The sequence below is a fragment of the Heteronotia binoei genome, chromosome 8 (genome assembly GCF_032191835.1).
Source record: "Heteronotia binoei isolate CCM8104 ecotype False Entrance Well chromosome 8, APGP_CSIRO_Hbin_v1, whole genome shotgun sequence".
NCBI classification, from domain to species: Eukaryota; Metazoa; Chordata; class Lepidosauria; order Squamata; family Gekkonidae; genus Heteronotia; species Heteronotia binoei.
In genome coordinates, this window is record NC_083230.1 from 122,205,057 (window position 1) to 122,230,699 (window position 25,643).

Here is a 25,643-nt window from a genome sequence, read left to right on the forward strand (position 1 = left end):
AATCTCATGCAGACCCTCTTGAAATAAACTCAGCCAAATTCAGCTTGAGTTAAAGAAACTGGAAAAGAGTTACAATTTTGAGCGCGGAGCTCCAGCTAAAAGTTCCGCCCACCTAGGGTCTCAGGGGGCCAGAACAGACTCTGCACCAGGTGCCATACTTGCAGGGGCACCCTGAGTTTGTAAAGGCGCACACGAGACCAGGCAGAAAGCTCATTATTTTCCTCCTCCACCTTTCTTTGTAAAAACTTATCAGGGTCAGATAAGAGAGTACTGGCCAAATCCATTGTGTCTGTTTTAGCCTTTTGTTAAGCTAAACTTCATGCAAGAGGGAAGGCATTTTGGTTTGTCTGTTAAAACCCTCCCCACCTTCTTCATCTAGGGGGGGGTGGAAACACAGTTGAGGTATTTTTGTGCTATTTTGAATTCTCATCTCCTGATTTTGGGTCCAAAAAAAAATATAATTTCAAAAGTTTTTCATTACCAAACTTTTTTTATATTGCAGTCTCTCACAGAGACAGCCTCCTCCCAGCCAGAGAATACCTGGGTGGAAGATGTGCATACTACTGTGTTTTTTTGTAAGGCTGCCTGTCTCCAGGTGGGACCTGGAGGTCTCTCCCAAAATCATAGCCTTTCCCCCAGTACATTGAGGCTAGTGCCTCTGGAGGAAAAGAGTGTCCAAGGACATGGACTGCATGCCTTGTGATCTCCAAATTTGACCCAAATTTCTAGAAATCTCCAGCCTGGAGCTGGCATCCCAAAGCTCTGCTTACAGCCAATCGTTCTCTGCTAGAGAAAATCCTCTGCCTGTAAACTGCCCTAATACTAGGAGTTCTCCTAGATTAGAAGCTTTCTTTCTGTTATTTTTGCTGTACCTTTTAGGTCTTAAAATATTTTTTCTAGTGACTGGTACCAATCTCTCCTATACTTAGATTTTGTAGCCTTAATTTTAAGGGAAACACTTTTAGGAAATTGCTCCTCAAAGTCTATTGGGCATTCCCAGTGCTTTGTAGTAAAAGGAAAGTGCTTTGCAATCTATGGGCCCTTTGCTAAACATTAGACCTAAGAAAATTTTATCTCACAAATTTTGGTTCCTACAAGAAGTGTAGGACATCTGTACACTTCCTTGGGGTAAAATTACCCTCTCCCTGTGCTTTTTCTCTCTCAAGCCTCAAGAATTAATACTCTTGTTTTGACAGAATTCCTGAAGGTTTTTGGTTTCCATTAGAAATCTGGATTCCTCAAATGTGCTTCAACTATTGATATCTTCATTTGCTCTCTGAATGTCATTTATAGCTATGTTCCATCTATGATCAATCTTCCCTTTTAGTTATTTGGTGAATCTTGAGTTTTAATTGTAGTTTAATCCAGTCTGCCTGTGGAAAGAGGTATCCACATGTTCTTAAGAGGCCCCAACTTGTGGGCTCAGTATCTTTGTTTGGTCTTAAGTAATAGAATGACCAATGGATGGTTCTGCCTCCACCTATATCTTGTTAGAACTAGACTCTTTCTGAGTGAAAACCCTTTTCTATTTTCCATGTTCTCAAGGAAATGAGCAATAACCTGTTAGATTCTTAACATAGATTCCCCAGGGTTCATTTCTGATCATGATTTTCTTCTTGCTACTAAATGTCCTTTTGTGTTATTTGTGCATCTATAACCAGTTGGCTGAGCCTATTAAGGCTCCCCAATTCAAGTCTTGTTGTATCATGTTCAAATTTTGGTCTACTTGGTATTTCTGACAAGCATGTTGCCTTCCAGCAACACATTCTTTGCACTCTGTGTATGCACAGAGGAAAATTGTTCTCTGGCACAAGCCTTAAACCTGGAGCATTGTGCCATCATCTTAGTTTTGCCTTTTACTCCATAAAAGGTTTCTTCGTCAAGGGATATGCTTTCGTGCTTCAAGTCTTTCTTTTGACTTGCCCTTGCAACAACTAAGCATTTTTCTCGTGGTACTACAGATGCCTTGCCACATCTTTTCTCTTTTTATGAATTGTTTAATGTGTTTGTCAAGGTGAATTAACCATAATTTGATTTCTAGGATGTTGTAACTGTTTTGTTAAGTTTGCTCATCTTTTCTTTCGATATAGATGTGCAGGGAATCTGGACCTGCAAATCAAATCTAATGCATGCTCAGTAGTTTTAAGAGTTGTTGATAGTCCTGTTAAGAATTGTTTTATGTATGTGTAACCATTATGTTGCTTTTCAGAATTCCTGTTTTGTTGAGTTTTTGTTGAAATCTATGCTCACATGTGAGACCCCCATACCAAGATCGTTTCAGCTGAACTAGCCCAGAGAAAAACTGGATTTAGTGGGACCTGATCACCTCACTTATGTCCAGGTTTTTAATTTCTCTGCTCTAGCTCACCTGCCATTTTGGGTATGATCCCTCTCATATAAAGCTAGCTAGCATTGTTCTATTGAGGCCTCAGTTTTTGCTTTTGAAGTTTTTATATTGTTTTGACAATTTATTATATTCCAAAGCTATAGCAAAGGTTTTCTTTTGTCTCTTCTTTATGGAACTATTTTCGTCATATGGGGGACGCCCCAAACTATGGTCAGTTTCCTGGAGCTCCAACCTTGCGCACAATGTTTTATTTTAAGTTTTATGTTGCAACAAAGAATATTTTGGGTTGTGTTTTCTGAATTGTGTATCTTACTTTCCTTCCTTGACAAGGAAAAAGCCTCCTAAAGTCCTGAATGCTTAGTGTAATAGGCAAACTGGCCCAATGCAGGCCCCTAACATGACATATGTAAGCTTGTGACGTAAAAGCTCACTGGTCACCATACTCTGGACAGGAGGACACTTCACTAATAGCTTTTTAAGACTCCTTTCTTCATGGGTGAATGTATGCGTTTTTGATCCGCTTTCACTGCTCCCTACAATGGTACAGAATCATCTCCATGTTGTCATGTGTGAATGTTTTTGGTTCCTTTTTGGTTCTTTCCTCAAAGCCCACTGTTGCTCTATGGACCATCGGTGATACAGGCAGAAAAGCACCATTGCCGAGTCCATGCTGGGTTACAGGAAGAATTCCCTTTTAGCAACAATAAAGACAGATTTCGCTGGGTGCTAGGGGGGGTGGGAAGACTCTTTAGTTCACCCTCCACTAGGACTTTCACATACCCAATAGGTACATGGAAGAAGATCCTCTTCAAACCCCAGTATAAGAAGCTTATCAAGGGGGGGAGAAGAAGAAAAGAAGACTCAAGATTAAGATATGGATTCACTTGTAACCATGAACTCTAATGTACCTGTGTGTTTTTCTAATCAATTATTGTCATGATTGTGTGTGATTTATAGATCAATTCTTGTTATTTATCTGGTTTAAATGGCAGTAATGATTTTATGAACTCAACTTTTATTTCAATGGTTGTAACCCTGTGTTTTAATACTGTATGCCCTACAACGTTGCCAATGCCTGTTATCCCTGCATCGTAGTATTCAAAGGAAGGAACCTTTGGCCTATTGGAATATTTTTTCCAAATTGATTTTTGAGTAGTTTAGATAGTGGCTCCAACCTTTTTAGATAGACGGTACACCCCGGTAGACCCCTGAAGCTACGTGGACTCGCCGCCTGTCAACTACAGATATGGACATTGTGTTATTGCAAGACCTCGCCACCAGATGGTGACATAGGTCTTGAGGGGGGGAACTGTGAGGAAAAGCCCCCTACTTTTCATACATGTGAACATCATGATCACCAGCATGGTTGCCAGGGTGCCTGGAGATTTGACTCTCACACCTCTGCTCTAAGAAGTGGACTTTGCTTGCAGTTTCTGGCTTATGTGGATACCATAAGCCTCAGCTTTGCATTCTACGTCTCTGAAGACATGCTCCAGCTGCTCCTTGTGTGCCCAGTCTTGGCCACTGCCGTGGAAGAAGCAAGGCCACCATGTTTCCAGCCTGCCTTCATGAATCTAAGGCTAACAACAAGCAGAATCCATCTTGCTTTCCTGATTCCATCTCAAGCATCTGCTTAAGCTTTTGCATAAGGCAATCAAGCTTGTCCAAGCACACCCTAGCCTGCAAGCAACCCATTAACTCATGAATGGATTAATAGCTCAACTGTTGATCCTAATTGCTCAGCAATACCAGAACAATTACTCTTGCCCAGCAGAAGATGAGAAAAGAGGAAGGACATCTCCTGTCTTCATCAAGTCTTTTGTCTACACCGGGTGGTACCTAGGCCATGTATTTTATTCCCTATTGTCACCCTCCTAGTTAATCCCATTTAAACTTAAGTACCCAGCCATTCCCATTCTCACTCCAGTCTAAGTACCCTGGGGCCAACCCAGGCAAAATTGCAGCTTGGAAATTTCCAGGTTCACTGGACTAAGGTGAAGTTCATTGGCCAAAGCAGGCATCCAATTAGGTGTCAGTAAGGAATGTCCAGCCTTCTTGAACCTCCCATCTCTCCTCCCTTGGACCTCCCAGTCCCTAGGGTCTGAGGAAGCCTATTTAACCTCTGACCCAACTCCACTCATGTGTGCTTTCTAGTCAGCAACCCCTATTACCCGCTGTCTAGATCCATCCCCAATTCTGGCCACAGTGTTGGGTCCATCTCCCCTGTCCTCTTAAGTCGCCATTGGAACCTTCCTGGAAGCCTACGATGGTAATTATAACCCTGTATGTCCATCCTATGTGTTCCCCTATCAATCTATCTATTTTTCCTAGACCTGTATGAATGTGTGAGTGTTTTGTATTTTTATCTTGTATGAAAGAAATATTATTCTAAATAAATTACAATTGATTTTTACTAAATTAGAGTCTCTTATTGAGCATTGACTCTCTGAACGGTTGAGCCTGGTATACAATTGATAACAAAGATTCCTTTTTGGGGCTAACTGTCTCTCAATCTAATTCCCCAATCTCATTTTGAGAGCAGTTTCCCTAACACCCCACTCCTCCACTTGCAGCTGCTGGAATGGCCTTGGGTCAGCCAGAGCTCTGGCAGAGGTTGTCCTTGAAAGGGCAGCTGCTGGGAGAGCCCTCTCAGCCCCACCCACCTCACAGAGTGTCTGTTGTGGGGGGAGAAGATATAGCAGATTGTAAGCCGCTCTGAGTCTCTGATTCAGAGAGAAGGGCAGGGTATACATCTGCAGGCTTCTTCTTCTTCTCTCTCTCTCTCCTTCCTTCCTTCCTTCCTTCCTTCCTTCCTTCCTTCCTAGAATCATAGAGTTGGAAGGGACCTCCAGGGTCATCTAGTCCAACCCCTTGCACAATGCAAGAAATTCACAAATACCTCCCCTCCCTCCCTCCTTCCTTCCTTTCCTTCCTTCCTTTCTGCCTTCCTTCCTTTCCTTCCTTCCTTCCCCCCTTCCTCCCTTCCTTCCTCCCTCACTTCCTCCCTTCCTCCCTCCCTCCCTCCCTTCCTTCCTTCCTTCCTTCCTTCCTTCCTTCCTTCCTTCCTTTTTGGTGTAGTTTGGTGTCGTGGTTAAGTGTGTGGACTTTTATCTGGAAGAACCGGGTTTGATTCCCCACTCCTCCACTTGCAGCTGCTGGAATGGCTTTGGGTCAGCCAGAGCTCTGGCAGAGGTTGTCCTTGAAAGGTCAGCTGCTGGGAGAGCCCTCTCAGCCCCACCCACCTCACAGAGTGTCTGTTGTGGGGGGAGAAGATATAGCAGATTGTAAGCCGCTCTGAGTCTCTGATTCAGAGAGAAGGGCAGGGTATACATCTGCAGGCTTCTTCTTCTTCTCTCTCTCTCCTTCCTTCCTTCCTTCCTTCCTTCCTTCCTTCCTTCCTTCCTTCCTTCCTTCCTTCCTTCCTTCCTTCCTTCCTTCCTTCCTTCCTTCCCCCCTTCCTCCCTCCCTCACTTCCTCCCTTCCTTCCTCCCTCCCTCCCTCCCTCCCTTCCTTCCTTCCTTCCGTCCTTCCTTCCTTCCTTCCTTCCTTCCTTCCTTCCTTCCTTCCTTTTTGGTGTAGTTTGGTGTCGTGGTTAAGTGTGTGGACTTTTATCTGGAAGAACCGGGTTTGATTCCCCACTCCTCCACTTGCAGCTGCTGGAATGGCCTTGGGTCAGCCAGAGCTCTGGCAGAGGTTGTCCTTAAAAGGTCAGCTGCTGGGAGAGCCCTCTCAGCCCCACCCACCTCACAGAGTGTCTGTTGTGGGGGGAGAAGATATAGCAGATTGTAAGCCGCTCTGAGTCTCTGATTCAGAGAGAAGGGCAGGGTATACATCTGCAGGCTTCTTCTTCTTCTCTCTCTCTCCTTCCTTCCTTCCTTCCTTCCTTCCTTCCTTCCTTCCTTCCTTCCTTCCTTCCTTCCTAGAATCATAGAGTTGGAAGGGACCTCCAGGGTCATCTAGTCCAACCCCTTGCACAAAGCAGGGAATCCACAAAGACCTGTCCCCGCACACCCCTCGTGACTCCAGCTCCATGCTCAGAAAATGAGAGGGACCCTCTAGGATCCCAGACCAAACTGGCCTGGAGAAGTTGCTTCCTAACCTCCAGCCTTTCCCTGGGCGTGTCAGAAAGGACCACGAGGACCAAGCAGGGATGCAGCCCTTCCTGCCCTCCTTCTCGTGATTTGCCACAGTTCCTCCAACCGGCATTGCTGTCAAATGGACATTTGGCATCTGTTGAAAAACCTCCAAATTTTAATGGCAGCCCATCAGACTAAAAAAAAAAAAAACCTAAGCAAGCCATGAAGAACAGGGGGAATAAAACCCCCAGCGTATAACAAACAGTGAAAGCCTGAGAAATATCTACCCAAAGAAATCATCAAGAGAGAACAGAGTTCAGCTCTGTTCAGAGTCAAGTCCTATGAGGAAAGGTCGAAGGAGCTGGGCATGTTTAGCCTGGAGAGGAGACGGCTGAGAGGTGATAGAATCACCATCTTCAAGTACTTGAAGGGCTGTCCTAGAGAGGAGGGGGTGGAATTGTTTTCTGTGGCCCCGGAAGGTAGGAGCAGAACTAATGGGTTGAAATTAAATCAAAAGAGTTTCCGGCTCAACATGAGGAAGAACTCCCTGACCGTTAGAGCGATTCCTCAGTGGAACAGACTTCCTCGGGAGGTGGTGGGCTTGCCTTTTTTGGAGGTTTTGAAACAGAGGGTAGATGGCCATCTGACAGCAATGAAGATCCTGTGAATTTAGGGGGCAGTATAGAGCTGGACCATAAGGAAGGCCGAGCGCAGAAGAATAGATGCTTTTGAGCTGAGATGCTGGAGAAGAATCTTGAGAGTCCCTTGGACTGCAAGAAGATCAAACCAGTCAGTCCAAAGGGAAATCAACCCAGACTGTTCCCTGGAAGGTCAGATGCTGAAGCTGAAGCTCAAATACTTTGGCCACCCAATGAGAAGGGAGCACTCCCTGGAGAAGACCCTGATGCTGGGAAAGACAGAAGGCAAAAGAAGAAGGGAATGGCAAAAGAGGAGATGGCTGGACGTTACTGATGTAACAAACATGAATTTGAGCAGACTTCGGAGGATGGTGGAAAACAGGAGGGCCTGGCGTGACTTGGTCCATGGGGTCGCAAAGAGTCGGACTCGACTGTGCGAATGAGCAACAAAAATTTGTGAGTTTCCTGCATTGTGCAGGGGGTTGGACTAGATGATCCTGGAGGTCCCTTCCAACTCTACAACTACGATTCTAAGCTACAGGTGACCGGGCCCTGTCAGCAAAGTTTGGAGTTAGGTTGGCCAGCTTTGGATTGCGGAATTCCTGGAGATGTTGAGAGTGGAGCCCAGAGAAGGGTTTGCGGAGGGTGAGACCTCAGTGGGATTTAATGCCACAGAGTCCACCTTCCAGAGTAGCCATGTGTTCCGGGGGAACTGATCTTTTTTACCTGGAGACCAGTTGTAATTCTGGGAGATCTCCAGGAACCACCTGGAGACTAAGCAAAAATAATAATAATACACTGAACCAGGGGTGGAATTCAATCAAAAGCTCATTTGCATATTAAGCCACACCTCCCTGATGCAGCCAATCCTCCTGGAACTTATAGGAGGCCCTGTGCTAAGAGCCCTGTAAGCTCGTGGAGGATTGGCAACATCAGAGGGGGTATGGCCTAATATGCAAAAGAGCGCCTGCTAGAATTCACCCCTGCACTGAACAATAGACCATCTACCAAGCACTCATAAACTTCTCTGAATTGCCCAGTACGATGCAAATATATTCTGCATTTTAGCCAGGGCTTTTTTGAAACAGGAACTCCTTTGCATATTAGGCCATACCCCCCTGATGTAGCCAATCTTCCTGGAGCTAACAGTAGGCCCTGTACGAAGAGCCCTGTAAGCTCCTGAAGGATTGGCTACATAAGGGGTATGTGGCCTAATATGCAAGGAAGTTCCTGCTACAGAAAAAGCTCTGATTATATTATACGGTCCGTGGTCAAAGGCCAATATAAAGCACATGAGTATATATATATATAATGCTCCAGACTATGAGGATCATTTCCCTTGAAAAGTTCAATATCAGTGTTCAAATATGCATATGAAGACATATATGAAGACATATGAAGCTGCCTTCTACTGAATCAGACCTTTGGTCCATCGAAGTCAGTCTTGTCTTCTCAGACTGGCAGCGGCTCTCCAGGGTCTCAAGCGGAGGTTTTTCACACCTACTTGCCTGGACCCTTTTTTGGAGATGCCAGGGATTGAACCTGGGACCTTCTGCTTCCCAAGCAGATGCTCTACCACCGAGCCACCGTCCCTCCCAAACTCAGTTTACTCAGTTAAAGTCTCTAAGTCATGGGAGTCAACTCCCATACCAAATTCAACAACAACTACAACAGCAAGAAGACGACGACGACCATAGACTTATATCCTTCTGGTGTAGTGGTTTAGTGCATAGCTTGGTGTAGTGGTTAAGTGTGTGGACTCTTATCTGGGAAAACTGGGTTTCATACCCCACTCCTCCACTTGCAGCTGTAGGGATGGCCTTGGGTTAGCCATAGCTCTTATAGGAGTTGTCCTTGAAAGGGCAGCTTCTGTGAGAGCCCTCTCAGCCCCACCCACCTTACAGGGTGTCTGTTGTGGGGGGAGGAGATGTAGGAGATTGTAAGCCACATTGAGTCTCTGATTCAGAGAGAAGTGTGGGGTATAAATCTGCAATTCTTCTTCTTCTCTCTGTATCAGAGTCTCAGAGCGACTTACAATCTCCTTTACCTTTCTCCCCCACAACAGACACCCTGTGAGATAGGTGGGACTGAGAGGGTTCTCACAGCAGCTGCCCTTTCAAGGACAACTCCTACGAGAGCTCTGGCTGACCCAAGGCCATTCTAGCAGCTGCAAGTGGAGGAGTGGGGGATTAAAACCGGTTCTCCCAGATAAGAATGGACACACTTAACCACCACACCAAACTGGCTTTTTAGCAATGATTCTCAGATTCACAGAGACAAATCGAATACAATAGATAGTCTATTGTTCAGTGTATTTTCTTTTTTTCTTCGTTCCTTTCACACTGAAGACCCATACTTGCTGTTACCACCTGGAGACTGGCATTCGCATTTGGAGTGTGGAGAAAGAGAGTGAAAACTCAAAACCAGGGAGGAATAGGAGGGCCATTTTTCAGGTGTTTGGAAAGAGAGTGCATCTGAGAGACAGAAAGAAACCCGCACGAAAATTAGTAGTTTGCAGAGATCATAAAAAAAAAGACCTCTGGGAAGTCAGCGAGGGGGGGAACAGCGACTGCTTTGTTAAGTGTGCGGAAAGATGCAGGGCCCCGTTGCTAAGGTTACCACTCCCTCCCAAGGACAAGTTGAAATAACTTGTTACCTTTGTTCTGGGCTGGGTTGTCGATGTTGAAATGCCCGTTCCACACCACCGTCAGCTCGACCGGCAGGCTGTTAATCTCCATCCCGTCGTAAGAATACTGGAAGTTGGAAGAGCGGAAGACAAGGGGGGAAATTAAAATAATATCTCACACCCAGCCCTTGTTACCAGGGCTGATTGTAGAGTTGCCAAGCCTTGAATTCAGCAGAAGCTCACAGGAGCACAGCTCCTGAACCTTTCTGAGGGTTCCCCCTCCTCCTCCCCACCTACCTTGTCCATTGAATAGGAGGTGCAGCTGCATAACAATCCCTAAATTAGGAGAGCGGGCAGCCAGCCAGCCACCAGGGGCTTTGCCACGCCCCCAGCAGCCCTCATTAACCCCTGGAGAAGCCCGTGCTACCCTTTCTTCAGTTCTTATGTGATATTGGGCAGTGGGTGGCTTGCTGGCCTTTTGATTGACGTCCCTCAGTGGCTATTAGCCACAGCTTATCATTGGAACTCTATGGGGCAGAGATGCTCTGTATTCTGGTGCTTTGCGGGGGGGGGGGGCACAGTGGAAGGGCTTCTAGTTCCGCTGGTGGACCTCTTGATGGCACTTGTTTTTGTTTTTTGGCCACAGCATGACACAGAGTGTTAGACTGGATGGGCCATTGACCTGATCCAACATGGCTTCTCTTATGTTCTTATGTGACACAGAGTGTTGGACTGGATGGGCCACTGGCCTGATCCAACATGGCTTCTCTTATGTTCTTATGTGACACAGAGTGTTGGACTGGATAGGCCATTGGCCTGATCCAACATGGCTTCTCTTATGTTCTTATATGACACAGAGTGTTGGACTGGATGGGCCATTGGCCTGATCCAACACGACTTCTCTTATGTTCTTATGTGACACAGAGTGTTGGACTGGATGAGCCATTGGCCTGATCCAAAATGGCTTCTCTTATATGACACAGAGTGTTGGACTGGATGGGCCATTGGCCTGATGCAAAATGGCTTCTCTTATATGACACAGAGTGTTGGACTGGATGGGCCATTGGCCTGATCCAAAATGGCTTCTCTTATATGACACAGAGTGTTGGACTGGATGGGCCATTGGCCTGATCCAAAATGGCTTCTCTTATGTTCTTATTGTGGGGGGCGGCCAAGGAGAGCCCCAAGTGAATGAGGCCTGCTTGGGCTGGCTGGCTCTCTAGCCAGCCCAAGCAGGCCTCGCTCGCCCAGGGCTCTCCTTTGTTGTGTCGGTTTCCTTTATGCCAATGAGCTCTACCATCCATTTTCCTACAAAACGACACCCGAGGGTTGCCATCACCTAGATCTTTTAACTGAAGATGCCGGGAATTGAACCTGGGGCCTACTGCATGCCAAGCAGAGGCTCTTTCACTGAGCCACGGCCTCCCGCCATGAAGCTGTCTTATACTGAACCAGGCCCTTGGTCTCCCAAGGCTGCTATGATCTCCTCTAACGAGCGGTGGCTTTCCAGTGTCTCAGGCAGAAGTCTTTCATATCACCTGCTATCTGAACCTTAGAATCACGGAATCACAGAGCTGGAAGGGGCCGTACAGGCCATCTAGTCCAACCCTCTGCTCAATGCAGGCTCAGCTGAGATCAGGGGTGGCCAACCTTGCTTAACGTTAAGAGCCACGCAGAATAAACATAAGATGTTTTGAGAGCCACAAGTCATGAAAGGCAGATGTTTGAGACACGAAGGGAGAGAGGGAGGCAAATAGATTGGGGGGGAGGGAGAGGTGGAATGAAAGCAACTTTAAATCCATTCTCCAGCTGGCTTGGCTTGGAGAATTTGGCTTGGAGGATTTAAAGAGATAAATGCTTATTCCAAGGTAGCAGATGAGGCAGTGGGGGCTTGGAGAGCCACACAGTACGTGTGGAAGCGCCACACGTGGCTCCCGAGCCACAGTTTGGCCACCCCTGGCCTAGAGCATCCCCAACCAGTGTTTCTCCAGCCACTGCTTAAAAACTGCCAGTGACGGGGAGCTCACCGTCTCTCTAGGTAGCTGATTCTACTGTCGAACAACTCTGACTGTCAGGGGTGGAATTCTAGCAGGAGCTCCTTTGCATATTAGGCCACACACCCCTGATGTAGCCAATCCTCTGAGAGCTTAGAAGGCTCTTTTTTGTAAGCTCCTGGAGGATTGGCTACATCAGGGGTGTGTGGCCTAATATCCAAAGGAGGTCCTGCTAGAATTCCTTACAGGGCTCTTCGTACAGGGCCTGCTGAGAGCTCCAGGAGGATTGGCTGCATCAGGGGGGTGTGGCCTATTAGGCAAAGGAGGTCCTGCTAGAATTCCTTACAGGGCTCTTCATACAGGGGCTACTGAGAGCTCCAGAAGGATTGGCTGCATCAGGGGTGTGTGGCCTATTAGGCAAAGGAGGTCCTGCTAGAATTCCTTACAGGGCTCTTCATACAGGGGCTACTGAGAGCTCCAGAAGGATTGGCTGCATCAGGGGAGTGTGGCCTATTAGGCAAAGGAGGTCCTGCTAGAATTCCTTACAGGGCTCTTCATACAGGGGCTACTGAGAGCTCCAGGAGGATTGGCTGCATCAGGGGTGTGTGGCCTATTAGGCAAAGGAGGTCCTGCTAGAATTCCTTACAGGGCTCTTCGTACAGGGGCTACTGAGAGCTCCAGAAGGATTGGCTGCATCAGGGGTGTGTGGCCTAATAGGCAAAGGAGGTCCTGCTAGAATTCCTTACAGGGCTCTTCGTACAGGGCCTACTGTAAGCTCCAGGAGGACTGGCTGCATCAGGGGTGTGTGGCCTAATATCCAAAGGAGGTCCTGCTAGAATTCCTTACAGGGCTCTTCGTACAGGGCCTACTGTAAGCTCCAGGAGGATTGGCTACATCAGGGATGTGTGGCCTAATATGCAAAGGAGCTCCTGCTAGAATTCCACCCCTGCTTACTGTTAAAAAAAAAGAGAGAGAGTTCTGAATAGCCAGTTGATACCTTCCCAACCTTAATTTAAACCAGGGATGGGAAACATCCAGCCCGAGGGTCATTTATGGCCCTCGAGTCCTCTTGGTCTGGCTCTTGGGTATTACTGGATTGAGCCGAGCCACATGGCGGCCTCTCAGGGCGGATTACATACATTTTTATTATGTATGTTATCCACCCTGAGACCATTATGGGAAAGGGTGGAATATAATTCTACCAAATAAATAAATAAATAAAAGATAGATAGATAGATAGATAGATAGATAGATAGATAGATAGATAGATAGATAGATAGATAGATAGATGGATGGATGGATGGATGGATGGATGGATGGATGGATGGATGGATGGATGGATGGATGGATGGATGGATGGATGGATGGATGGATGGATGGATGGATGGATAGATAGATAGATAGATAGATAGATAGATAGATAGATAGATAGATAGATAGATAGATAGATAGATAGATAGATAGATAGATAGATGATAGATAGATGATAGATAGATAGATAGATAGATAGATAGATAGACAGACAGACAGACAGACAGACAGACAGACAGACAGACAGATAGATAGATAGATAGATAGATAGATAGATAGATAGATAGATAGATAGATAGATAGATAGATACAGATAGACAGACAGACAGACAGACATTTACTGCCTTTGGATAAAATGCTATCATCGCAACTTTTTATATGCAAAACTTTCAGCACTTTCTGGAGTCAAACGAGAGAGGTCAGTAAGCTGCTTCACTCTCCACATGTGGAACCAGTAGAGAGAAGGGACAGACCAGACACTAATGTGCCCGAATGGTTATTAAAGGCAATAAATCTTTGCGATTGCATCCATAGGATGCGCGGATAGGCTCCCTGGCCTTCCATTCCTGCTCTTGCAATGATCCTGGCCCCAGAAGCAGCTTCAAAGGTATCGGCTGGGGGAAAAAAAAATATGTTGTGAGCCCCAGTGATGAGTAATTAACCCAAGACCGAAGTCTAACATGAGCAGGAGAAGAAAGGGATTGGTCTTTAACCGAGTCCATATGTCTCCCGACTTGATTGAACATCAGTTCTCCTTGACTGCCTTGCGTCCTCCTGTATAAACCCGCTCCCCCAGCTTAGGGCTATGAATCCTTCACAGACTCGATGGGGATTTTATTACCACCAGGGCCCTTAATTAAAAGAATAACATCTGTCTGGAAGGCAACAAGCAGAGACCGGCAGGCCGGTAGTATATCGAGTCATGGGGGCGCATGCACAGAGCCACCCGTGAAAACCCAGATGGAATTTCTTAAGTGTTTGCAGCAAGACTCACGGGATCCCACCAACAATTACTCCTCTGGAATGTTCAGACTCCTTGCCATTTCAGACCTCCGCAATCTTTTTTGTCTCATTTCCTTTTGCACATTTTTTAGTACCCTGCCAACTTCTAAGTGCTCCCCAAACAACTTTTAGTTGTAGTGAATGAGCCAGCTTTGCATCTAATATATGTATTTACTAAAACAATAAACCTGAAATCCAGTAGCCGTTAACAATGTCAATCAAAAAGGCATTTCAAACTTTTATTATTATTATTTTGAAAAACCCATCCTGTTTTAATCCTCTTGAACAACTATGACGATGAAGAAGATATTGGATTTATACCCCACTCTTCACTCTGAATCTCAGAGTCTCAGAGCGGTCACAATCTCCTTTACTTTCCTCCCCCACAACAGACACCCTGTGAGGTAGGTGGGGCTGAGAGAGCTCTTATAGCAGCTGCCATTTCAAGGACAACTCCTATAAGCACTATGGCTGACCCAAGGCCATTCCAGCAGGTGCAAGTAGAGAAATCAATCCCGGTTCTCCCAGATAAAGAGTCCGCACACTTAACCACAACACCAAACTGGCTCTCATGATACCTGGAATAAAAATGCAGGGCCCAGAATAGTCACAGAATGCCCTGCAGGAAAAAGGGTATAGAGACGGTAGAGAAAGAAGTACTTTTCTCCCTTTCTCGCAATACAGGAATTCAAGGTCACACGATGAAATTAATGAGCAGTAGACTTAGAACAGATCAAAGGAGTAACAGAATCATACAACGTTTAATTGTTGTAATTGCTGAATTGATGTTTTATTGTAATTTATTGTTTCATTGTTGTGAGCCGCCCTGAGCCTGCTTCGGAGGGGAGGGCGGGATATAAATCCAATAAACCAAACCAGACCATAGACTCAAAGAGTTGGAAGGGTCCATACAGGCCTTCTAGTCCAACCCCCAGCTCAATAGCAGCCACTGCTAAATCCGCCTTTTTTTACCTTAGGCGGGTGAGGCAGTTGGTCCCCTTCCTGGAGCGCGATGACCTGGCAACAGTGATCCATGCAACGGTCACCTCAAGGTTGAACTACTGTAATGCCCTCTACATAGGACTGCCCCTGTGCCGAACCCGGAAACTACAGCTAGTGCAGAACGCAGCGGCCAGGCTGCTTATTGGGGCTCCCTAGGTGGGAACGCATACAGCCGGGGCTGTGGGAACTGCACTGGCTGCCAATAGTATACCGGATTCATTACAAGGTGCTGGTTATTACCATTAAAGCCCTATATTGCCGAGGACCTGCCTATCTTAGGGACCATCTCTCCCCATATATTCCCCAGAGGGTACTTCGATCTGGTTCACAAAATCTATTGGTAATCCCTGGGCCAAGGGAGGTCAAACTGAAGTCACCAGAGAAAGGGCCTTCTTGATTGCAGCCCCCCACTGGTGGAACCAACTGCCAGAGGAAGGGCGGGCCTTGCGGAACCTTGCCCGGTTCCGCAAGTTCCGCAAAACCACTTTCTTCCAGCTGGCTTTTAATTAACATGGCGTTTACATCGTAGAAGGGGTGCCGTCGCCATTGAAAAACTGAAATATGTATAACATCACGACCTAGCACCTAATAGTTTTAATTGTAAAATGAATAATTTATATAATGTCTGATTTACAATGTGTATTGTTTCAACTGTTTTTAGCGTTTTTATGCTGTGAGCTGCCCTCAGCCTGGAGAAAGTCCAGAAAAGGGCAACTAGAATGATTAAAGGGCTGGAGCACTTCCCCTATGAAGAAAGGTTGAAATGCTTGGGGCTCTTTAGCTTGGAGAAACATCGACTGCAGGGTGACCTGATAGAGGTTGACAAGATTATGCATGGGAAGGAGAAAGTAGAGAAAGAAGTCCTTTTCTCCCTTTCTCACAATACAAAAACTCGTGGGCATTCCATGAAATTGCTGAGCAGACAGGTTAAAACGGATAAAAGGAAGTACTTCTTCACCCAAAGGGCGATTAACAGGTGGAATTCACTGCCACAGGAGGTGGTGGCGGCCACAAGCATAGCCACCTTCAAGAGGGGTTTAGATAAAAATATGGAGCAGAGGTCCATCAGTGGCTATTAGCCACAGTGTGTGTGTATATATAAAATTTTTTGCCACTGTGTGACACAGAGTGTTGGACTGGATGGGCCGCTGGCCTGATCCAACATGGCTTCTCTTATGTTCTTATGTGACACAGAGGGTTGGCCTGGATGGGCCATTGGCCTGATCCAACATAGCTTCTCTTATGTTCTTATGCTTCAGCGAGGAGGGCAGGATACAAATCAAACACAATAAATCAATCAATCAATCAATCAATCAATCAATAAATAAATAAATGCAGGCTCAGCCTAGAGCATCCCTAACAAGTGTTCATCCAGCCGCTGCTTAAAGACTGCCAGTGAGGGAAAGCTCACCACCTCCCTCGGTCGTTGATTCCACTGTGGAACAACTCTTACAGCAAAGACGTTTTCCTAATACCCAGCCCGTGCCTTCCCACCCTTAATTTCAACCCATTATTTTAAGGAAGCCCTTCTTCACCCAAAGAGTCACTAAAAGGTGGGACTTACTGCCACAGGAAGTGGTGACGGCTACAGGCACAGACAGATTCAAGAGGGGACTGGATACACATATGGGACAGAGGTCTGTAAGTGGCTATTAGCCACAAGGAATACATGGAGCAGTCTGCCTAGGGCAGTGACGCTCTATATTCTTGGTGCTTGGGAAGGAGCAAATCAAAAGTTTAGGCTCGATTTAATCTAGAACTCACTTGTTCATCTGTTTGGCGGTCCACTATACCTGTAAAAAAACTCTTCTCCAACACCACATTTCAACGGAAACAATTTTTTTTTCTGCCAGTCAGATTTCTTCTTTGGAAAAGGAAAAGGAAGGTCCCCTGCGCAAACACCAGTCGTTTTCGACTCTGGGGTGACATTGCTTTCACAACGTCAGACTTTTTTTTTTTTTAATGGGGTGGTTTGCCGTTGCCTTCCCCAGTCATCTATGCTTCCCCCTCAGCAAGCTGGGGACTCGTTTGACCGACCTCGGAAGGATGGAAGGTTGAATCAGCCTCGAGCCGGCTACCTGAACCAGCTCCCGCCGGGGATCGAACTCAGGTCACGAGCAGAGCTTAGGACTGCAGTACTGCAGCTTTAACACTCTGCGCCACGGACCAACTTTCGAATCCATACATAGTAACGGGAAATACCATAGTATGGATTATTTTGGTCTTGGTATCCAGCAGCAGTTCCTTATTGCTTCTACTTTCTTCATAACCGCCCTTCTAGTCCCCACTCTCAATTTCCTTCTGGTTTCTTATTTATTTATTTATTACTTTCCATTTATATCCCGCCCTCTCCGCAAGCGGACTCAGGGCGGCTTACAACATCATAAAAAACAATCAATCCAATAAAACATATAAAACCATAATTTACATATATCAACTTTAAAACCATTCTCTAGCGCTATTTCAGTCCAGTATAGGCGGTATTGACTTCCCGACTATGATCGCCAGCATTCTGTAGGATGTCCGGTGGCAGCCCTTTTTCAATCAAACCGCAAAAGCCTGTTTAAACAATTCGGTCTTACAGGCCCTGCGGAACGCAGACAAATCCCGCAGCGCCCTTATGGCTTCTGGGAGGGTGTTCCAAAGTTCTGGTGCTGCCACCGAAAAAGCCCTGGATCTCGTCATACACAGCCTGGCTTCTTTTGGGCCAGGGGCAGACAACAGATTTTTTGTCCCTGATCGCAGTGCTCTCGGGGGGATATATGGGGAAAGGCGGTCCCGTAGATAGGCAGGTCCCTGACCATAAAGGGCTTTAAAGGTTAATACCAACACCTTGAAGCGAACTCGGAACACAACAGGCAACCAGTGCAGCTCCCTCAGCACTGGCTGAATGTGCTCCCGTCGCGGCAGCCCCATTAACAGCCGTGCCGCAGCGTTCTGCACTAGTTGTAGTGTCAAGACAGTGTGCGTTTCCAATAAAAAAGGCCAATGCCATGCTGGGAATTATTAGGAAGGGAATTGAAAACAAATCAGCCAGTATCATAATGCCCCTGTATAAATCGATGGTGCGGTCTCATTTGGAGTACTGTGTGCAGTTCTGGTCGCCGCACCTCAAAAAGGATATTATAGCTTTAGAGAAGGTGCAGAGAAGGGCAACTAGAATGATTAAAGGGCTGGAGCACTTTCCCTATGAAGAAAGGTTGAAACGCTTGGGACTCTTTAGCTTGGAGAAACGTCGACTGCGGGGTGACATGATAGAGGTTTACAAGATAATGCATGGAATGGAGAAAGTAGAGAAAGAAGTACTTTTCTCCCTTTCTCACAATACAAGAACTCGTGGGCATTCGATGAAATTGCTGAGCAGACAGGTTAAAACGGATAAAAGGAAGTACTTCTTCACCCAAAGGGTGATTAACATGTGGAATTCACTGCCACAGGAGGTGGCGGCGGCCACAAGTATAGCCACCTTCAAGAGGGGTTTAGATAAAAATATGGAGCAGAGGTCCATCAGTGGCTATTAGCCACAGTGTATGTGTGTATATAACATTTTTTGCCACTGTGTGACACAGAGTGTTGGACTTGATGGGCCGTTGGCCTGATCCAACATGGCTTCTCTTATGTTCTTATGTTAGTCTCCGGGTTAGCATCTTGGTTGTGATCTCCATTTTGGTTGATGATGGAGCCAAGGAATAGAAAACCTTCAACAATTTGAGTTTCTTCATTGTCAGCCATAAAGCCGTGTAATTCCTCCGTAGCGGATAGTTTTGTCTTCTTGATGTTCACCTGTCATCCTGCTTTGTCCCTTTCTCCTTTAATGTTCATCAGCAGTCATTTCAAGTCTTTTACTCTTTTCTGCCAGCAATGCGGAGTCATCTGGTGTCTCAAATTGATAAAAGCTATAGCTAGAGGCATTATGGTATAGAATTAGAATTTCAGTGTAAAACCAGGCTGTGGTCCTCAGCAATGCTCCCTCTCAGCTGTGAAGTCTTGTAACCAAGAATTCTACTTCGCGAGTTCATGCCGTTAATGCTGTGAGCAAGTAATTTGGCTACTACATAGGTTAATTTCCTGAACGAAGACAAAAATCTGTGAGCTGGAGGCTAAAAAACTATAAGCTAGCTCACACTAACTCGGTTTAGAGGGAAATAAGGCGCAGAGTGGTAAAGCTGCAGTACTGCAGTCCAAGCTCTGCTCACCACCTGAGTTGGATCCTGGTGGAAGCTGGATTCATGTAGCCGGCTCAAGGTTGACTAAGTCTTCCATCCTTCTGAGGTCGGTAAGATGAGTACCCAGCTTGCTGGGGGGAAAGTGTAGACGACTGGGGAAGGCAAGTGCAAACCACCCCGTAAAAAAGTCTGCTGTGAAAATGTCATGATGCGATGTCACCCCAGAGTTGAAAATGACTGGTGCTTACACAGGGGACTACTTTTACCTTTTTACTTCTTTACTTAAAGGATGAATTAACAAGTGGAATTCACTGCCACAGGAAGTTGGGCCAACTATAAGCATAGACAGCTTCAAGAGGGGATTGGATAAACCTATGGAGCAGTGGTCCATCAGTGGCTATTAGCCACAGGGTATTGAAGGGAACTCTCTGTCTGAGGTAATGATGCTCTGCATTCTTGGTGCTTGAGGGTCTGTGTGTGTGACAGTGGGAGGGCTTCTAGTGTCCTGTCCCAACTGGTGGACCTCCTGATGGCACCTGGTTTTTTTGGCCACTGTGTGACACAGTGTTGGACTGGATGGGCCATTGGCCTGATCCAACATGGCTTCTCTTATGATTGTTAGCTTGCGGAGAGAGCGGGATATAAATTAAAGGTAATCAATAATAATAAATTAATAATAAATAAATGTTCTTATGAACTCTGGTCCTCAAGTTAAAATTCCCTTTCTGCCAAGAATCTAATTGATGATCTTTCCCAGCCTCAACTACCTCACAGGGTAATGTTGTGAGGTAATATGGAGAAGGAAACAACCAGGTATGCTGCCTGAAATTCCTTAGAAAAGGCAGACAGACAGAATACCTTTGAATACCAACTGCTTCGGACCAAACACAGGAAATGTCTGGTGTCTTTAGTTTAAGTGTTTCAGTTGCATCTGTGCATCTTTTATCTAAAGTCCACAGTGTCCTGGACAAAGAGTCGTGCACTACTAATGAGCTCTAGCATCACTTTTTCTATGAAATGATCCCTGATTGACTTGGGAAGGGGAGGAGGAGGCTTCTTTACTTGGGAATAAATGAAACTTCCCCCCCCCCCCCCGTGATTTCTGTATCTCTTGTCACCCTCCTGAGAAATTATGCTGCATAACCAGAACACACATTCACAAAAAGAGATCTTTTTGAGAGATTGAGACTTTTCATATTTTTATTTAGCATGTTAGTTCTTATGTCATTTAAGAAATAATAGATTTGAGTCCAGTAGAACCATAGAAATTAACAAGATTTTCGGGGTAGAAGCTTTCTTTGTCAGATACACCCATCACACGGAAATTTGAGTGTACATGAAAATTCAAGTCCATGTGAATATTCACCTTAAAGACCAACAGGATTTCTGGGGCATAAGCTTTCAAAAGTCAACAGTTCCTTTTGTCAGATATCTGATGGGAGTTTTGTGATTTTGCCCCCTGCCCTGTGCCAGAATTCCAAGATGCCCACAGGATCAAAACTCAGGCACTCTTGAGTTATGCCATATCATTGAAACATGGTGAAGGCGATGCGTATGGTGCCCATAACCTGGTGGCAACGGTGGGAGCACCAGGCACTACCCTCTTTCCCTTTTCTACATCACCCATTTGCCATTACATAATATTGTATGCAGCATCTGCCACCAGGCTCCCTGCTTGGGGATTCTGAACTGATGGATCATCTCAATGATGTTGTTTAAATAAAAAACAACGAGGGAGGTCTGAGACGCAACATCATCGTCTGTTGTGCTGCAGGAAAGCTTGCCTTTTCAAGTTTCTTTTTATGGACTAATGATAGCATCTGCATCTTTTCAAGGCTTGGGAGCCGGGCGATAAAGTCAATCCAGGTATTTCTTGCTTGATGGCACAGCAAGGCCAGAATGTAAATTGACAAGATCCGACACAGGTATAACCTTGAAAAGGGCTAAGATCCTCTACTAACAGAAGAGATTTTTTTATAACAGCCAGGGCTGGTTCAGGTTTTGATGGGCCCTGGGCAGAGGGTGCTTGGGGCCCACTCCCTTCTTATCCCCACTACCAAGACCCCCACTCACACCTTCATTTCTGCCCCCACCCATTTACCCCATCTACCTGTGCGCTCTTCTACTGCCTGCTCATGACTCCTCCCTCAGCCAGCTCTTTCCTCAGTGGCACTGGAAACTGTGCAGCTGAGAGTGTCACCATTATGACTGTCCCCATCCACACAATCTGACAGTGCAGGGCAGCCCAAGTAGCTAGGAGTACAGGTAGTCATGTGCTTAGAAGCAAGTGGATGAAGGAACGGTATGCAGGCAAGTGGCAGAGCAGGTGGGAGTCAGTAGCAGTGGATCCTGCTAGAAGAGAAGGAGGAAAAGGAGGAGGAGGAGAAAGAAGAGGGGGAGGAAGAAGAGAAGAAAAGGAGGATGAGAAGAAGGGAAAAAACGGAGGAAGAGGAGGAGGAGGAGAAGAAGAAGAGGAGGAGGAGGAAGAGGAGATTGGATTTATACCATACTCTTCACTAAGAGTCTCAGAGTGGTGTACAATCTCCTTTCCCTTCCTCCCCTCCACACCAGGCACCCTGTGAGGTAGGAGAGGCTGAGAGAGCTCTGAGGGAACTACTCTTGAGAGAACAGCTCTGAAAGAACCATGACTGACCCAAGGTCACCCAGCAGCTGCATGTGGAGGAGGACTTGGGAATCAAACTCAGTTCTCCCAGATTTGAGTTCACACACTTAACCACTACACCAAACTGGCTCTCTGGGCCCAGGCAGACACCCCACCTCAAGGCACACTGACCCTGACCCTGACAAGGGATCATGTCTTCCTCTCCTTCCACGCCCAATACAACCCACAGTGACCTCTCAAATCGTATTCTTGGGCAATGGGGAACCCCAGGAACAGGATGAAGGGGTCTGCAGAGGAAGGAGAAATTGTCAAAAAAATCTCCCTTCCCCATTCCATCTGGGGACATTTTCCACAGGACTCAACTGAAGGTATTGAAGCTGTGAGAGAAGTGGGGATCACTAGGACTGGACTGAATCAAAGGGATTATAGGACAGGTGCAGTCAATGGGGACAGTATTAAAATGAGTAGAAAAGAGCAAGAGTTCAGGAGCACCTTAAAGACATACAAAATTTGTGGCAGGGCATGAGTTTCATGAGTCACTGCTCACTTCAGATTTGAGCAAGAAAGCAACATCAGTGGAAGGCCTCATCCTCTACACTCTGTTATGGGCCCTCAAAAAAAAAAAACCCAAACTGGATGGCCACTGTGTGAGACAGGATGCTGGGCTAGATAGAACCTCAATGGTCTGATCTAGCAAGGCTCTTCTGATGTTCTTGGGAAGGCCTTGACCACTATGCCCTGTTGTTGGCCCTCCAGAGGAACTGATTGGCCACTGTGCGAGACAAGAGGCTGGGCTAGAGGGACCCTCCTTGGTTTGATCCAGCAGGGCTCTTCTGATGTTCTTATGAAGGCCCTGGCCTCTGTGCCCTGGTTGGCCACTGTGTGAGAAAGGATGCTGGACTAGATGGACCCTCACTGGTCTGATCCAGCAGGGCTCTTCTGATGTTCCTATGAAGGCCTCGGCCTCTCTGCCCTGTTGTTGGATCTCCTGAGGAACTGGCTGGCCACTGTGTGAGACAGGAGGCTGGACTGGATGGACCCTCAGTGGTCTGATCCAGCAGGGCTCTTCTGATGTTCTTGGGAAGGCCTTGGCCACTATGCCCTGTTGTTGGCCTTCCAGAGGTACTGACTGGCCATGGTGCGAGACAGGATGGACCACTGTTCTGATCCAGCATGGCTCCTCTTACATTTTTACTAGGCAGAGGCAGGCAATAGCAAGCCACCTCTGTTTGCTTCTTGCCTTGACCCGGTTGGCCCGGCTTATGGTGACCCTGAAGGGTTTTCAAGTTGAGGATTCTCAAGATCCAGATTTGAGTAAGAAAAGCATACCCCTTCTTAACGTTGAACCTGAGCTGTTCTGCTCTCCAGTTCCGCCCCAGCGATGGTCTTCGCCACCCTGTCCAAGCCTTGCGAGGTGAAACAAAGAACTCCCGCCACCAATTGCGATACAAAGAAGGCTTCCGGATTCTCCATCCCTGCAAGTATCCCATGGCTAAATGTGTCTCCCGCGGCAGCAATCAATCCCCTGGTGCGATAATAATACTTATTACCTACCACCTCCTTGCCTTCAGAGTGCGATAGGGAGGGCAAGTTAATTAATTCTACCAGGTAGGGAAGTGTTACTAAATAACTCACAGAGAGCTCTCAAAAGACCCAACCCACCCTTCGTAGTCTGCACCGAACTCCAGGAGGGAGTCATCTGCTGGCAATGGATTTTGAGACACAATTTAAGCTGCAATCGCATGGTGCACAGAGAGCACGCTCGCAGAGCTAGTTTTTGGAAACTGATGAGGTCAAGGGCAAATGGTTGGCTATGTTGCGTTGAGGGTGGTCTGTCGAGGACTCGAACTGGGAACTTCCTGGCCTGAATCCAGGCTATCAGTCAACCTGGAATTGGCTGCAGTCAGGGCTGTTTTTTGTAGCAGGAACTCCTTTGCATATTAGGCCACACACCCCGATGTAACCAATTCTCCAAGAGCTTACAGGGCTCTTCTTAAAGAGTATACTGTAAGCTCTTGGAGGATTGGCTACATCGGGGTGTGTGGCCTAATATGCAAAAGAGTTCCTGCTACAAAAAAGGCCCTGGCTGCAGTTAAGACTCAGAGCTATCCCTCAAGAGTAGATGGAGTTGGGGCATGCAACATCATGCTCTGCAATTACGGTGGCCAGGTCCCTCTTGGCAACTGATGGGGGGTGGTGTAGTGGTGAAGTGTGCGGACTCCTATCTGGGAGAGCCGGGTTTGATTCCCCACTCCTCCACTTGCAGCTGCAGGAATGGCCTTGGGTCAGCCATTGCTCTCGTAGAGTTGTCCTTGAAAGGGCAGCCGTGTCAATCATATGTATTTCTGTGTGCCATAAGAGCCCACAAGACATAGAGCAGAACACCACCCTAGCCTGCTCCCCCTTACTTTACAACTGGAAGGTGCATAATAAAACCATCTGGCCCAAGGATGCTTAGGTTAGCCTTGTATGTAACGGTGCAATGAGCCTCTCCCCCAGATTCACACAGCCAGGTCTTATCTACTCTCAGAGAAAGTGTGAGAAAGGGAGATGTTTTTATTAGCTTGCATTCCTTAGCAATAGAAGAGACAGGATGTAGTAGCCTTTGAACCCGTGACTCAAATTGCATCTGTATGTTACCCTTTGAAGCTGTCCCATAAAGTAACTATTTGAATCTGTGTACGTCATTACTTCCAAGGATCCTGTCCTTGGCTAAGCTATGGAGTTTCAACAATAAAGCAACTTTTGATTTAATAACAAAAGACTGATTATTGAGAAATATCGATGCTTGACAAGCTGCTGTAAGAGCTCTCTCAGGCCCACCCACCTCACAGGGTGTCTGTTGTGGGGGAAGAAGATATATAGGAGATTGTAAGCCACTCTGAGACTCTGATTCAGAGAGAAGGGCGGGGTATAAATCTATGGTCTACACCAGTTTGGTGTAGTGGTTAAGTGTGCGGACTCTTATCTGGAAGAGTCCGCAACTCCTCCACTTGCAGCTGCTGGAATGTCCTTGGGTTAGCCATAGCTCTCGCAGAGTTCTTCAAGCTCACTAAAATGATCAGGGGCCAGAAGGACTGGGTTGCGGGTAGGCATTCTACTCTACTGCGATCCAGAAAAAGAACATGAAGGAGGAAAAAGAAGAAGAAGAATGTAGTTTGGCCACCCATGCTATAGAATCCACTCCTTGAACCAGCCATTTTTTCCAGGGCAACTGATCTCTGTTGTCTGGAAACCAGTCATAATTTTGCAAGATCTCCAGGCCCAGCCTTGAGGTTGGTTACCCAACGGGGATATTAACCCTGGAATTTTCTACCCCCAAAGTATGAGCTGTACTTCTGAACCATTGCCCTTCCGATATCTCTCCAAAAAGCATGGAAGAAAATCCATTTTGGACTATGAAGAAGAAGATATTGGATTTATATCCCACCCTCCACTCTGAAGAGTCTCAGAGCGGCTCACAATCTCCTTTACCTTCCTCCCCCACAACAGACACCCTGTGAGGTGGGTGGGGCTGGAGAGAGCTCTCACAGCAGCTGCCCTTTCAAGGACAACCTCTGCCAGAGCTATGGCTGACCCAAGGCCATTCCAGCAGCTGCAAGTGGAGGAGTGGGGAATCAAACCCGGTTCTCCCAGATAAGAGAGCTCTGGCTGACCCAAGGCCATTTCAGCAGCTGCAAGTGGAGGAGTGGGGAATCAAACCCGGTTCTCCCAGATAAGAGAGCTCTGGCTGACCCAAGGCCATTCCAGCAGCTGCCAGGGGAGGAGGGGGGAATCAAACCCGGTTCTCCCAGATAAGAGAGCTCTGGCTGACCCAAGGCCATTCCAGCAGCTGCCAGGGGAGGAGGGGGGAATCAA

At 46.7% G+C, this 25,643-nt stretch overlaps 1 protein-coding gene across 1 annotated transcript in view; it reads right to left on the reverse strand.

The window, feature by feature from the left end:
- The window catches only part of PLXNA4 (plexin A4), a 930,623-nt gene that overhangs the window by 286,330 nt on the left and 618,650 nt on the right, over window positions 1-25,643 (reverse strand). The window contains exon 10 of the mRNA XM_060246008.1: window positions 9,718-9,814. Coding sequence (XP_060101991.1) covers window positions 9,718-9,814 — 97 coding nt within the window. The remainder of the gene's footprint in view (window positions 1-9,717; window positions 9,815-25,643) is intronic.